The sequence below is a fragment of the Rhamphochromis longiceps genome, linkage group LG9 (genome assembly GCF_057381845.1).
Source record: "Rhamphochromis longiceps isolate RC_006_pf linkage group LG9, R_longiceps_female_GT1.1, whole genome shotgun sequence".
NCBI lineage: Eukaryota > Metazoa > Chordata > Actinopteri > Cichliformes > Cichlidae > Rhamphochromis > Rhamphochromis longiceps.
Window position 1 is genome coordinate 15,861,580 of NC_140565.1, and position 16,364 is coordinate 15,877,943.

The 16,364-nt window shown below is 39.3% G+C and overlaps 1 protein-coding gene across 2 annotated transcripts; it reads right to left on the minus strand.

Annotated features, from left to right (window-relative positions):
- Nucleotides 1-7,883: 7,883 nt before the first annotated feature.
- On the minus strand, nucleotides 7,884-16,195 carry ropn1l (rhophilin associated tail protein 1-like). Of its 2 annotated transcripts, none has more exons than XM_085418476.1 (6): nucleotides 16,071-16,195; nucleotides 15,560-15,692; nucleotides 14,720-14,843; nucleotides 13,750-13,911; nucleotides 12,976-13,151; nucleotides 7,884-9,519 (listed from the first exon to the last, which is right to left on the minus strand). In XM_085418476.1, exons 2-6 carry the CDS (start codon nucleotides 15,688-15,690, stop codon nucleotides 9,450-9,452), a joined length of 663 nt encoding a protein of 220 aa, XP_085274602.1. In that variant the 5' UTR covers nucleotides 15,691-15,692; nucleotides 16,071-16,195; the 3' UTR covers nucleotides 7,884-9,449. The 2 variants fall into 2 exon arrangements, with proteins under 2 accessions (XP_085274602.1, XP_085274603.1); XM_085418477.1 differs by lacking the exon at nucleotides 7,884-9,519 and adding an exon at nucleotides 9,526-12,542.
- Between the last annotated feature and the right edge of the window lie 169 nt (nucleotides 16,196-16,364).

Below are 16,364 nucleotides of genomic sequence, written 5' to 3' on the forward strand. Positions count from 1 at the left end.
AGCTCACACTGTCTGCGCTAGTTCTCTACATCTGACCTCTGCTTGATTCTGATGACTGTTTCATTCGACTTTACACTGAAAGGCAGGATTTCTGGGAATTTTGTCTTAAACTCAAATTCTAAGATGTAGTGTAGTGTAGTATCCTTTTTTCTCTCAGTAACAATAACATCAATTTGCTGACATCATCTGCTTTGGAAAAGAATCAAGTGCATAACAGTCCCAGTGTGTCCCTATTATTATTATACCTTCATCTACGCCCAGCTGAGAGCTCTGCTCTCCCATGGCTCATCCATCTCTGTCGTATCACTCTGCTGCTGTGTGGGTATCAGTCACTGTTAGCACTTTCAGAGATATATATCTGTGAAATTTCACTTTCTGCTCAGGCAGCAGAGGACTCAAAGACACCAGAGCAATAGATCACAGACTCGAATGCCTCACCTCCAGCTTTGAGTTAGTTTAGATCTGTGGTGAAGCTGCAGCCTTTTTTATTTCCCCTTTTTATTTGATGTCATTTCACAGATTCACCAACTAATTTTCATAGATTTCAAACCAAGTCAGCTCACAATTGTGGAAACTTATTGGGAGAGGCCTAAAAGTGACATTGCAACATTATAATTACAAAAACTTGCTATATTGAGAGAAAGGGAAAAAAAACAACAATTTCACACAATTTCCCTGAAACTTATGTAAAAAGAACAAGAAAAATTCCATTACCTGCTGGACAAAAACAAACCCCACTGGTTTTTGGCTCAAAACAGTCAGTGCATGGTGGGAATCTGACTATCTGAGCACAGTGACTGACTACACCAAAACACACATAAAACACAGAGCAGATATTCTACCAGTAAGAAGGTCAGAGGTTTAATCCCCGGCTCTTCAAGGCAAGATACTGAACCCTGCGCTTCCCCTGATGCGTCCATTGGAGTGCAACTTACGTTAAAAGTGCTTCAGCATAGAAAGAAATGCTTGTGTGCGTGTGTGAATGAGGCTTGGCATAAGAAAACACTTTGAATGCTGAAATAGAGAAGAAATCCAATATATATGTACCAGTTTGTTTATATAAGTATCAGTTCATAGAGACTGGCCAACAAAGACAAAACTGGATCTCTAAAGATGACAGGTTAGGAAAGAGCCACACTCTGTGCAACAAAGCAGCACCTATGAAGACATTAGAACAAATGTAAGCTCAACGAATGGGATAAAATAATATCGCGGTTTATATGGGTTTGTTTTAAAACTTTACAACTACATAAGAAGGCGGGAGGATGGGTGTTGCCGTCACCAAAAAATTCTTTTCGGGTGCTCAGCTGAAGACTGTGGTCAATTAGTGTGATACAAGCTACCAAGCACAATGGAAGATTATTGAGGAGAGCATGTTTTCTTCTCCAATACAAGCTGTCTTGATGGATTCGAACATTCGAGAATGTATTGACAAGGTTTGCAACCCCTGGGTGTCATGTACACTTACTGTATGGAGAAAAGTCGTGAAAGAATTTAAATTGGAACGGGATTTGGCTTTATTTAAATGGTATGCATATGACTCTGACTTTGTCCCGAATAAATTGGACTCACATTTTAAAAGTTGGTCTGCTAAAGGGTTATCTACATTCAATAGTTTGATTAAGGATGGGAACTTAATTAGTTTTGACACACTGAAACAGAAATACAATCTAGAAAAACAGGATTTTTATCGATACTTGCAAATAAGACATTATATAAAGACAACAATCGGTGTGATGTCAAACACTAATGTGGAATTGGTAACTCTGTTTAGACAGGCGTATAGTGGGGATGTCGATACAAGACTCATTTCCTTTTTGTATAATTTTCTTATAAATAAGCTTCCCCACTCAACTGACTATGTGAAGATGTTATGGGAAAAGGAGGGAGGGGTGTGTGTTTCAAGGGAGGAATGGTCTCAGATGTGGGAACGGCAATGGAGGAGTACTTCCTCCAGCAGCTGGAGGGAATTTGGATGGAAGTCTATGATAAGGTTCTTTATTACTCCGTGTCAAAAGGCTCATTATGATGCAAATCCTCCTGTGTGCCGGAGAAACTGTGGACACCAACGAGCACATCACACCCATATTATGTGGGATTGTTCTTTGCTACGGACCTACTGGAAAGACATTCATGGTACACTACAAGGCATTTTTGACTGTACATTCCCTTTGGACATGAAGACAATCTTTTTTGGATGTATCACAGCAAAATCTCCAGTGTTAAATTAACACTAGAGAGTGTCTATATGGGTCCACACCTCTGAGTGTTAAATACAACACTGTTGAGTGTTAAATTAACACTTTTGACAGTGTTATATGTTTAAAATTAACCTAGTCAGTTTTGAAGATTAACAATGGCTAACACTGAGCAGTGCTGATTTTCTAACACTGGAAAATAACTCAAAATGTTAGAAATATTCCAGTGTTAGAAAATCAGCCTTGCTCAGTGTTAGCCATTGTTAATCTTCAAAACTGACTAGGTTACTTTTAAACATATAACACTGTCAAAAGTGTTAATTTAACACTCAACAGTGTTGTATTTAACACTCAGAGGTGTGGACCCATATAGACACTCTCCAGTGTTAATTTAACACTGGAGATTTTGCAGAATTGGTCTAAAAATGATACATGTCTGTTAAGAGCTTTACTTGTTGCAAGTAAGAAAGGTATAACTAAGAAATGGTCCTTGCAAGATATACTGACTTTGTCAATATGGTGGGAAATTACGCTAGAGATTTATAGGATGGAGGAGGTAACAGCTTATGTCAATGACAGGGTGTGTTGGTTCCATTCGTGTTGGGATAAGTGGGTCTTATATGCCAATACCCATAAGCCGAATCTTCTTTTCAAAGCTTGAAATTACCAACCTAGCTAACTGGTCACTCCCGACTGTTCAGTGTTCCTTTTTTTTTTTTTTTCGTTTTGTTTTGTTTTTCTCTTGTAAACTGTGTTGATTAATGCCTGTAATCACTTTCGTGAAGTAATAGTTTAGAAATAAAGAATTTAAAAAAAAAGAAAAAAAAGAACAAATGTAAGCTTCCATCCATCCATGTCTTGGAGGCAGCAGCCTAAGCAAGCAAGCCCAGACCTTCTGCCCTCCAGGTACCTCTACCAGCTTATGCAGCCAGCCAAGAGATGTCATCTCTCCAGTGTGTCCTGGATCTGCACCACAGCCTCCTTCATACTTCAAGACTAAAGTGCAACATCTCCTTGGGAAACAAACGTGTGATTGCTATAAAATTAGCAACATTTGTTTATGCATGACAAGAGACAACCAGTGCAACGCATGACAACACTGATACAACTGTGCTGTCATTGCTATTCTGCTATTGTATTGTTATTAATTGTTTCTTTGTTAAGCTGAAACACATATCACTTCTACATGCAGTCAGCCTGTTACACACGCACAAATGCACACAAAGTGGATGGTCCTAGCTATCTAGCAGATTTTTATCCCTATATAGTATTTTAAACTGAGCTATTCAGAATAAAGCACGTGAAGTAAAACGGGGGGGCAGATAGTAGGAACAGACTCTTTTACTTCTCTTTTCCCCTGCTTCTCCTGCAATATTCCCAAATATCTAGTCTACTCTTATTTATAAAAAAGGGTGTGAACAAAATATTGGAACTACCTCTTATTGTAATGCAGCTGCAGTGTAATGCAAAGAGAGAAACTAACTATAAAGGGAAGTCCAGACACAGCTGAAATAACCACAGCTGAACAGTTATAACTGTCACAAAGGAGGCTTTATCACAGGCCTGTGGTGTCAGACCACAATCCTTTTAGCTAAGCAGAGCAAACCAACAGGCAATTGAGTGTTAATACTTCAAGTTGGATTCTGTTCCAGTCTTACATTTTGATCCATCCCTCAGCTGTAGTAGTGCTATTCAGTGCAATGTTCAGCAGAATAAAGCTCCCGTGAAAGCAACAATTTTCCTTTAGTAAAAAAGAAATTGGCTAGTATTGCTTGGCACTAAACTGGTCTTTCAGGGGATTAAACTCAATAACTAGAGCCCATTAAAGTGCAGGGATTCAAAGATGGCATCATATTACAAGTTCTTATGCGAAACAGTTTGCCTTATATTATTATTATTGTTGTTGTTGTCATTATTCAGCTTTATTTCCTGTGTTTGTTTTCTATCATGATATATAAATGATGGTTAGACAACTGTATTATAAAATCAAATAACCTGCTACAACATGCAAATCCCCACAGTGTCACTCTTCTCATTCTTCTCATTCAAAATGGAAGGGTACATTAACAAGGGTGATAATTTAGGATAGGAACTCTTTATCTCTTTCAAAGGGACATTTTATCATCAAGGCCTAGGACAGAAACACAGCTGTTGGGAAATTTATGTTTCAGATAAGGACACTTTACATTTGCAGACATACACTCTGTACTGTATATGTCCTACAGCATCCCACGGTGCAGGATTCTGCCTGATAACTGAGAACAGCCTCGTTGCAAATCAGACTTTGTTCATTATTGCACGAATGGAAAGTTGACAAAGTGATTGAACTTATTAAATCACCATGAAAATATGTATGTTAAACCACCACCAGTAAGGTGGCAAGTGTAATTTAAGCGACTTTTATTAAAAATAGCACAGTATTAAGTATGAATCAGGTCAATGGCTCATCACTGCTTGTAGTCATATTTATATCACATCGTGTTTATTGCACATCACATGCTTCACATGCACAGCTTTGGCTCAACCTTGGCTCAGAAGACAAACCATATTTTCTCTAACAGATCAGCTGACCTAAGGACTTCTGATAATGTGTGGATTTCATGAAAGTGTGAGTGTCTTACTGAGTCCTCGATCCACTGAATACATTTGGGTCCATACGTTTTTGGCATGACACAATGTTTGTCGTTTTGTCTGCTTACACCTCCTCAACCAATTTCTAAATCAAAAAATCAAGATGTGACTGAAGTGCTGACTTTCAGCTCAAATTCATGAAGCCGTTTTTTATGCAGTCATCATTTTCAGAGGCTCATAAGCAATTGAACAGTTCACTGACAAGTAGTTTTGTGGTATGGTGAGATGCTGATGCAAGTGAGGGTGGCCATCATTAGGCTGCAAAACTTAAATAAACATATCAGAGAGAGATAGCAAACTCTTTAGTGGCCTGAAAGACAGAAAACTATTAAAGTGGACGAACTCTGAATTACTTTGTTGGTTTCTTTCACATCTAGTCGAGAACACTGTTGAGGAGGTAAGACTATCACTGTCAAAGTCTTCAGTCAAAAGATGCTTTCATGAGTGGAAATACTTGTGGTTTGCAGAGCTGGCTTTTTACTTACTGAAGGCAGTGTGATCCACAAGCAGGCAGTTGCTGACAGAGCATCTCAAGCAAGGAAACACAGCATTTGGTTGTATGTGTGGGTTCTAGACTTCAAGCAGTCAAACAGTCACTTTTGAGCCTCTGATAATGGGGAGTTGTGTATACAAATAGCTGTAACTCTAAAATAAAACCAGAATGTCCTCACGGCATGTGTTTGAAATATGTCTTAACCTATAAGCAGAGTAATATTACTTTAAAAAAAACATTACCATGGAATATTCTTCATGTAAAAAGGCATTTTCCGATAAGACGCGTGTACAGTGGGATGCAACCTTGTTAATAGTTAATAGTCTTTATTTTCCTGTATAAATTGTTGGTTGTTAGATTAAAAAGTGTCAGTTAAATATATCATATTTACACACACACAGTGATATTTGAGAAGTGAAATAAAGTTTGTTGGATTTACAGAAAGTGTGCAATAATTGTTTAAACAAAATCAGGCAGGTGCATAAATTTGGTCACTGTTGCCATTTTATTGATTCCAAAACCTTTAGAACTAATTATTGGAACTCAAATTGACCCCTGACCTACATACACAGGTGAATCCAATAATGAGAAAGAGCATTTAAGGGGGTCGATTGTAAGTTTCCCTCCTCTTTTAATTTTCTCTGAAGAGTAGCAACATGGGGGTCTCAAAACAACTCTCAAATGACCTGAAGACAGCGATTGTTCACCAGCATGGTTTAGGGGAAGGATACAGAAAGCTGTCTCAGAGACTTAAGCTGTCTGTTTTCACATTTAGGAACATATTGAAAAAAATGGAAGACCACAGGCTCAGTTCAAGTTAAGGCTCGAAGTGGCAGACCAAGAAAAATCTCGGATAGACAGAAGCGACGAATGGTGAGAACAGTCAGAGTCAACCCACAGACCAGCACCAAAGACCTACAACATCAACTTGCAGCAGATGGAGTCACTGTGCATTATTCAACCAATCGGCGCGCTTTACACAAGGAGATGCTGTATGCAAGAGTGATGCAGAGGAAGCCCTTTCTCCGCCCACAGCACAAACAGAGCCGCTTGAGGTATGCTAAAGCACATTTGGACAAGCCAGCTTCATTCTGGAATAAGGTGCTGTGGACTGACGAAACTACGATTGAGTTATTTGGGCATAACAAGGGGCGTTATGCATGGAGGAAAAAGAACACAGCATTCCAAGAAAAACATCTGCTACCTACAGTAAAATATGGTGGTGGTTCCATCATGCTGTGGGGCTGTGTGGCCAGTGCAGGGACTGGGAATCTTGTCAAAGTTGAGGGACACATGGATTCCACTCAGTCAGCAGATTCTGGAGACCAATGTCCAGGAATCAGGGACAAAGCTGAAGCTGTGCCGGGGCTGGATCTTTCAACAAGACAACGACCTGAAACACTGCTCAAAATCCACTAAGGCATTCATGCAGAGTACAACGTTCTGGAATGGCCATCTCCTACAACCTACAGGAAGTGTTTAGAGGCTGCAATTTCTGCAAAAGGCGGATCTACTAAATATTGATTTCATTTCTTTTTTGTGGTGCCCAAATTTATGCACCTGCCTGATTTTGTTTAAACATTATTGCACACTTTCTGTAAATCCAATAAACTTCATTTCACTTCTCAAATATCACTGTGTGTGTGTCTCCTATATGATATATTTAACTGACATTTTTTATTGTAACAACCAACGATTTATACAGGAAAATAATGACTATTAACAAGGTTGCCCAAACCTTTGCATCCCACTGTATGTGAAAACTCTTCTTTCCAGGAAAGAAAGATGAGTTTTCTTGAATTTTTCTGCAAGAAAATAAAATGACCTTGCTGTTGCTTGTATGTTTAGACAGGCTCCTGTATGCTTTTCCTCTTTCAGTCATTCATTTTTCCCCTGAAAACCTCAAGCAGCCAAAACACCCACGATGCTCCCCTCTTTGGCACATAGCAGGAGTCCCTCACAATGATCTACTATGAGCCCTGTATGTGCACAAGCACTGAACTGTTAGGTGCATGCATGTGTGTAATGAACTGAAAATGTGACTTAAATTAAGTGTTTATGACAGGCTTTTAAAGGATTGTTTCTGTCTGAGAATAGGTTGGAAAAAAATTTTTCTCTTTATAGCACTGACCCTAACGTGGTGATTATTGATTAGAACCTTGATATTCTTGCCTAATAAGTTAATGAAGCCAGGGCAGAAAACACTACCAGCACTCAGAAGCTGAGGGCGACACTTAAATCCATGGTGAGAAAAAGCTTTTGTAGAATGTTAAGTAGGGGGAAAAAAATTCAATAGTCTACAAGTGGTAATTAGCTAATTTTAATCAATCACTAGAGGCCCTTAATTAAGTGCTGTGTATTCATGTGTTTAAAAAAAACCCTCCCAAATACAGGCTGTACCAATCAATGTTACGTATTGGTAGCATGATGTCAGACCAAAGACAAAATCAGGCTTGTAAATAGATTAATTTAAAAAAAATCTTTAAAAATCGTCTTTCAGTTTTAAGGATTCAAGTATACATCCTCCACTAGGCAACAACACATGAAGCATTACACTGGGTTATTATTTATTTAATAAACAGTATGGCAAAAACAGTGTGTGTAAAAACTACAAACAAGTGCAACCTTACATAATATTGGAATTAAGACAGTAAGTAGCTGCAAGGTGCTGTTAATCCAATGCACTTGATCAACTGATCATCAGCAGCTGTTAGTACTAGTCTGTAGCATTTAAGTGTGTGTTAAGGAGGAAAGACATCAGCAAAGACCTTAGATTACCAATTCTTGATGGCCATCTGGGATTGGTTGTGGGGTGATCTCCAAATAATCTGGTCCATCATTCTGCAGTAAGAAAATGATTCACAAGTGGAAAACAAGATAGATGTAATCTTTCCAAGAGCAGGCAACTCACCCCAGAGGACTCATTTCACCTGATAGGAGGCAACCTTTCTGCAAACAGTCCCAGTCTGACCCTGAAAGACTGCAACCACTCTGAGATTATGCTGTCTAATTAATAAATGCAGACAGATTGCCAGCATGTTTCCATCAGTCTGAATGCGTCTTTGTCAGTGAACACAACTCGAGGTTATATCCCAAAGACCAGGAAGGTTGTAATAGTTAAATGTAAATTTCTATCTTTTCCTGTCTACATAGACAGGACGAGATACGTGAACTGCATACAATTAACAGACCTCAACCTGACTGAAACACTGTGGTGGGACCTTAATAGAGCTGTGCATAAATAAATGCAAGAAAACCACAATTAATGGAAGGAGTACAACAGCAAAATCCCTTCACAGTGATGTGAGAGACTGATAAAGTCACACAAAAAACTATCACTTCAAGCAGCTACAGAATCATACAGTTTACTTAGTTTTTCACACACATTGATTTTCATTAATCAAATAATGAAACTGTGTAATATTTCACGTGATGTTGCTCATCCTTTGTCTCATTAAATCATTTTAGAACCTGGTAAGGACCAGATAATTTTTAAGAAGTCCTGATATATAAAATCTTCAAAGTGAAAGAGGGGACACTTTCTTTTTGGCCGTCTTGCAGAGCAACTAATGACTGTTGTGCATAATCATGTAGGTAATGCTACTGTACAAGGGACTTATCAAGCTGTATAAAATACTGGTCCTTCAACGGCAGCATGATAATGGCTGCAATAAATCCCAGAATGTAATGAAGCACCCCCACCCCGAACCCCGAGGTCCTCTCTCAAAATGCAAAAAGTAATTACAGTATTTTTTTGAACGAGTTTAAGTCTCAATAATTAAATTCACACCTGCTGATATGTGTCACAGTGGGGATTTTAAGATCACTGTTCCATTAGGAAGATAATGAGGCTCAAAGAGAAAATGCTTTGCGGGTCTTTGCTTGATTGACAGGTGCCTGTCAATCCCATCTTAAAGATGGCGGTGAGCGTATACCCCAGACGTATGAGAGAAGTGAGGGTGATATCACAGACAGTTCAGCCATATTTCTGTTTTTAGCATTTACAATGTAGACAGTATTTCCAGATCATTTCGTTATTTTTGACATATCAGCACATGATGCACAATCCTTTTAGGATTCGAATCCACCTCCACTGTTAAACCTCCAGCTTCGGTGTGCAACGTTTGTTATGGAGCTGAAGCCACATCGTCCCAGTAGATAAAGTCCAGTGGCTTTATCATCCCATGTTGCAGGTCCCTGTAATATACACGCACTAAATATGTTACATGTCAATTAAATTCATTTCATTCATATATATACAGCAAAACAATTCATACAAACATCTCCAGTCATCACAGATTACTTATCTAGATTTTCTTTTTGAAGTAAACTGAAACTAACCGACTGATAAAACCTACCCATAAATCTTTCAAACCAACAATGCTCTCATGCTCCCAAAGTGGAGTCTAGCTCAACCCAGTTCAACAATACAGCTCACAGAACGATAAATTCTGCAACTTCAGAAAACAGCTAGAAATATGTTTTCCCTTATCCTTACCCCGAAATCTCTTACACAACAGAGTCACTGTAGAATGAAGCCTTTGTGTCTGCTCTCTCTTCTACTGCCTTTTTTTTCCTTCGCACTGCCCTGCAACATTTGTCACATCCCTGGAGATGTGATGTTGTGAGCAAAAGTTGGAGAAACAGTAAAGGCTGCGCAACAAGGTCCACCCTAAAGCTGAGATTCCTAAACCACTGACATCTTTGCAATTACATCATGTTTTTCCATGTTCTAACATCCTAAAACAAAGGGGGCACACAGCATCTGTAACTGTAAGCCTGACTATTATAGTGCAAGATGCCCCTAAAAAGAAATTTATTGGAGAGAAATTTGAGGATATCCAAGGAATGCTTTGTGAGGAGCATATAATGTGTCGCAATCAAACAGTAGGTATTTACATATACAGTGATTTACAATCTATTCTTCTTTTGCTGCTTCATAAATTTACTTCTGCACCTTACTGTGTGCCTCGGCACCTCTATGGCTCTCCCTCAACATGTTTTAAATAAATAAACTAATGATGATAAGGAGGAGGAGGATAGTAATGCTTCTCTGTGTTGAGGCCACAGCATTCTTGGTGGATTGTACTTTTACTTTACTAGAACTGTCAACCAAGACAGGTGTGACTGACAAGACAGACATTTTTCTAAAGAACAAGAACATGTTGTGTCTCAAAACACGTGCAGTTTGCCAGCTTTGCCAGGTTTAGTTTGATTTAAGTCAACAGGAGGCTGCTCTTTGTAATTTGCTGTCATGAGGCTTGGATTTTGTAAATCTCAAAGAATTATGTGCACAGGGTGAAAGACATGTTTTTACTACTTTGCTGTTTTACTGTAGCAACATTACCAGAGTATCTAAATCCAATTAACAACGACATAATAATTCACTAGATCAAAAAGCTTTCAAATAGAAGCCCCTAACACTCATGCAAGCAATAGTGCTTGCAGACTGAATAAATACACAACTGAGCTTTCAACATAGTGTTTTATTGTAAGCAGTAACAGCATTAAGGGTAATTCCTAGATCACTGGAAAGTACCAGCTCACAAACATGTACTTTTTTGAGAAAAGAAAAAAACTATAACCCCGCAGGGTTTTTCCGGTTTCAAAATGGGCCGTTTTTATAATCCTTATAAAAAATGATCAGTCAAGGCTAGTCTGTATTTTGAAAAATCAATGGGTTTTTTTATTATTTCTGTGCAACTGATACACAGTAATGCCCACTATGTAATGGTGAATGAATCCCTAATAAGTAGTTAAAAAAGGAACTGTTATATTTCCTCTGGCTATGCATAAAACGTGTGGGGTTGCCGCAAATTCCTGTATATGAGAAAACCCTGCACAGAATCAAAAACTTCCTGATTTCCTTATCAAAAGAGGTTCATCGGCTCCTGGGAAAAAAAAAAGATCCACAGGAAACCAAGTTCAAATCAGTGTTTATGTTTTCTACTTGTCAATTTATATACCTCTTTTAATACAATATAAGTACAGCTAAAAATCTCGTCCTGTTTAACCTTGTAATTCCAGCTGGGCGATCCACATCCTCACGCATGGCTTCTGAATGTTGTGTTATTTGATGAAGACAAATTATGCGCTGTCTGCATCGTGCGCTAAATCTTTGATACCAGAGTTATCTCTGCTTCAGACTTCAGCCAGACATAAAAGCTATCAATACAAATAGGAATCTTTCCAAATATAAAAGCATTATGAGCAGATTACAGTTAATATTGAGTTATTTTCAGCGCGCTCATTTACTCAGTTCTAACGTGGGCGTTGCACAAAAAGATCACTGCTGGAAGCCCTGACAAAATTCTTTCTCTGCTGTGTCATATGGGCGGAGAGCCTGCAGTTATCGAGTTAGCGGGGGCTCTATCTGTCTTCCAGTCTTCTTTGACTTGACCACAGTTGCAATCCTGGAAGGGGTAAGCTACAGTATCTGTGTGTCCGTGTATCCTCCACCCCTGCGACCAAATGCCAAAAGTGTCTGAAGACAGAATTTTCTCTGATCCCATTTGTTGTGCTGTCTGTTGAAATACCTCCAGCGTAGCAGTTTTGTGTGTGTTTGTATGAGAGGCAAATATGTTAATAACAGTCATACTGTATCTCTGGACCTCTGGACCTTTCACACTGTCACTGTCACTGGTGTTGAAATGTGCCTGTGTTTGTTTACAGTACTGCACAGAGGAGTGAATATAACACAAGTCTCTAATGCAAGCTGAAACTCACACTCTTGTGGCGTAGGCGCTTATCTATTTGACTTCCTTTTTTTTTTTGGTCTGCTGGGTGAAATGCAGACGCGAGCAGAGAGGCCAAATGTGGTGAGGCAGCGTGCATGATAAATGAACTTCACTAGCCGAGTCATACGGGAATGGGAAATAAAAGGCATCCACACACGCCCTACCTGACAGTTTGAGCACGGCAGCTTTGTGCTTCTATTGCTGCTCATTAAATCCAACCAGACTCATAATAGCGGCTTGATTCAGCCGGACACTGATGAATAATCGGCCACAGTGGCTGATGCCAACAATTAATGGGACCAATTTCTTTTTGGAAAAACAGCTGTGCTTGACGAAGCGTTAGCTGCTCCATTTATTAATTGGGCGCCATCATTTCCTTATTCCTATTTCTAACTTCTTTCTTCCACTGCTTTCTGCCTCTGCTTCCCTCCCTTCCTGCTGGGGTAGAAGTTGGAAACCTGAATCATGCCGTTCTGCTTGTTGCTGTCGGGCAGAGAAACCAGCGAATCAGTGCAACAGCTCCACTCAGCAGCATAGGGATTTTCACAACACTGAACATCACAATCTCACAACATTATCTGAGGCTATAGTGGGAAATGGCTTAGCGCTTAAACTGTCTGTGCTTCTGAGCCAACTGCCACTGACTGGCAGAAATGTTGGGCCAACAGAGTTAAAATACTGCTTAGCACATCCAGAGTTATGACTGAATTACAAAAGAGGAAAATGTTTTTTTTAAACAAACAAAAACCTTTTTTTTTTTTTTTTTTAGCTCGGACTGAAGAAATAATTCAAACTGGGAAACTAATTACGCTGTGTGAAAAAAAAATAGTTATGCATACAAAATAGCTCAATTTTCCACTACTACACCCATTCTGCTTGTGGTGTGACTGACAGCTGAGGAGAAAATGACACCTACACTTGTGGCTGCAGAGTGCCGAGGAAGTTGTCAATGCGTTCCTGTGGCACGTCCCCGTCTAGCTGAGCCAGGTAAGTGTAGAGCCTGACAAAGGTGTCGAACGGGATCTTTGCGGCACCACCCGTCTCATCCTCTGTTAGGATCTCGCAGGCAAACTTAAGCGAACTGATAAGAGTCTGAGGATTTGTGTTGCCACAAAAACAAAGAATTAGTTTGCTGTTGCATCGCATTTAAGCAAGACACACTGCAAATATACTTGCATGCACACACTGTAACTCAGACAGCTAAATCTAAGTAGCATAAGAGTGCCCTCGTGTGGTTAAAGTGTTCAAGAGCCTTGAAAACAGGAGTAGAATTCTACCCAAATTACTAACACTGAGCACATAATGCTGTTAATGCTTAGCTGCATTTGCTTTCCTAGACACCAACTTATCTTCTGTAAAGTTCTTCATGCTTAAATAAATTCTCTTTGATCTGTCACTACTGCTCTATCTGAATCTGTGAAGCCAAAAAAAATATCATTGGCTTAACAGCGAAGCAAAGATTCAAGTAGTTGCTGAAGGATTTATCCAGTCACTCTTTTTTGGAGCCAGGGGACCCCGATGATGGAGACTGCATTGCAAATTCCTGGATCTAACATTAACACCTGGAGACTAGAGTGTGCTGCTGGAGGATCTCCAGCTGTGCTTGGCCTCGCACCAGGTTTTTAAGGCTCAAAGGAAGAAGTATATAAAGTTGTATTTGCATTTATAGCCAGGATTGTGAACACCTCACCCCTCCAAGAGCGCTGCAGCCCAGGGCAAAAAACTCCATCCAGTCAATATCTGAGCCAAAGCTGCCCAGCGACAGCAGGGTCTCCAGCTGAGCCACAGGTAGACACAAGCCCTTCCACTTCGCCTGCAGTTCCTCTTTGCTACAGGTTGTCTTGGGCGACAGCTATGATTTGATGATAAAAAAAAAATGGGGGGTTAGGAGACTTTAGGGGGGGAAATCTAGTTATTCACTTTCTAGATAAAATCTGAAATGAGTCCTATTTCCACAAATAAACAACAAGGTTGGATATGGAGAATCTGGTGGCTCTATTTACTTACAATCTCTTTTTTCTCTAGACTTTTATATGTGGACAGCCAGGGCATAAATAACCGCAAATACTGATGCACAGTAATCCAAATAAAAAGTAGATTTGAGCAGGATATAAACACTAATAATAATCTCTCAAATAATGGCACAGATCTGCATTTGTTTTGCATTCAGATTTTCTGGATTTCTTTCAGACTTTCTACTATCAATGCAGTTTAAAATGTTACAAAATGAATAACTCGAGACAACAAAAGAGCAGCACTCTCACAAGATTTATGCTGCCGCTTAAGTGCTAGCTTTTAAGGAAATATTAATTATTCATTTCTTTTAATGAATCCGCCACACCGAGATGCCAGTAAACAGCCCAGGTGAGATAAAATGGATTTAAGACAATATGAAACTTTAATGACCCACACGGGAAACATCACTGCTATATGGAGACACACACATAAAAACACGCATAAAAGAATAGAAGAGTAATCAAAGTTGGACATTAAACTCAATGGAAGTTATAATTATACCCATAAAAGCAAAACAGTAAATGACGAAACGCAAATATGTGATAAAGTAAATGCATTTATTTCTTTCAAAAGCAACAGTGAGAATAAAAATTTTATTTGTGCGACAACTTCTACAGGTTATGAGCCTGCTGTTGAGAAACTACCTGTTTGTGGAGGATCTTCAGAAGACCTGGAGTCAGCCCAGTGTCCGTCTTCTGGGTGGCAACATTTAATTCCAGCCTGTCCTTAACAGGCAGACACTCTCCTTTAGACAGCGCACTGAAGTATCTGGAAGAGGACACAGTCATAATAATTAGCAAAGAATTCTTAAACACTGTGTTTAGCATCACCATTCTCAGAAATTCATCTGCCCCCAAGCTTCCTAAGTATACCATTCAAATATACCATTTGCTTTTCTTTGTGAGAGGTTTTAAAGGCATGCTGTGGCATATTTCACTTCATTATTAGAAAAGAAAAAATATAACTTTCCATGCATTTACTGACTTTCAGGATCTCTGAAAGGGAACAGAGCCAAGTATTACTTTAATAACATAAACATCTCATCACCCAGGAGGCGCTCGATTTGTTTTTTCGCTTCACTGTATGACTCACTTTATTGTCTATTGCTATAAACAAAGCCAAGCTACATTGGTCAATAAAAAAGAAGAGGATGCTGAGAGTCCTTAGAGGTAGGAAATAAAAGGTAAAAGAAAATAAATTGAATATTTCCATATCATCGAGTGCTTTTAGCATGGTTTTTCTTTATTCGAGACAGTAAGATAGTTTAACTGCTGCACTAACATGAAAGCCCTTGGGATCTAATTACAGCTAGTCAATGCAACGATAAGACACGCACAGGTGAAAGGGGCCTGCCTTTCCCTACAGTGATGTAGCCTGGAGACATGGTTTATGCTCCTGTTTGTGAGAATTAAACTGGAATAAAACACAATCACACACATCTCTACTCTTAACCTGAACCTTCATTGACAGACATTAAGACTTACGCTGTAGACCACTGCAACAAATCCTTGGGCTGTGTTCGGATGGCTGCCTTAGTAAAGTCTTTAAGGATGTCTGGCAGCTCGGGAGGGATGTTGATTTGCTGGGCACAGTAGAATGTGTCTGGAAGAGGCATGGCTGTAATATAAACAATGCAATAATGTCCAATTAGTTGAAAAGAAATAGAATCCAATAGAAAATTAAAAACTACAATAAAAATCACCCGCACTGACAAAAAAAACATAATTAATATAAAGACTGCATTCTGGTGCTTCAAATTTGTCTGTGCTAGCCATGGGAGTTTGACAGGAATATAGACATATGATTATGAATACAGTGTGTTTCAAAGAAGTAAGTTTAAAATTTGCATATACACTCTCATCTGGTACCGTTTTTTTTTTACCGATTCAACTTAATAAATTAATACTAATTTCTAGTCCACCAAACATAATTATAGTATGTTCACCGACATTAATCCACTGTATGGTACTTGCTTTAAAAACTGTAGCCTGTTACCTGGACTGATGAACAGAAAGTCACCGGAAGACGCCCCTGAAATATGAGCTGCTAGCCTAAGTAATGATTATTTATGCCTAGCAGTTCATGGGAGTGTTGTAGCGTCGTCGCATAGCAACGGCGTCTTCTTCTTCTTCTTCTCCCTGTGGTATTAGAAACCCCACGGGAAGAGCACTACCGCCCCCTCTGCTGAAAACACTGTTCCTGGTACATGCTCAATCATCCAGCTAAGGAAATCCCAGAAAGTTGATTCTGTTCATGTGGAGGCAGCGTTATCTGTCTGACGAAAATAAC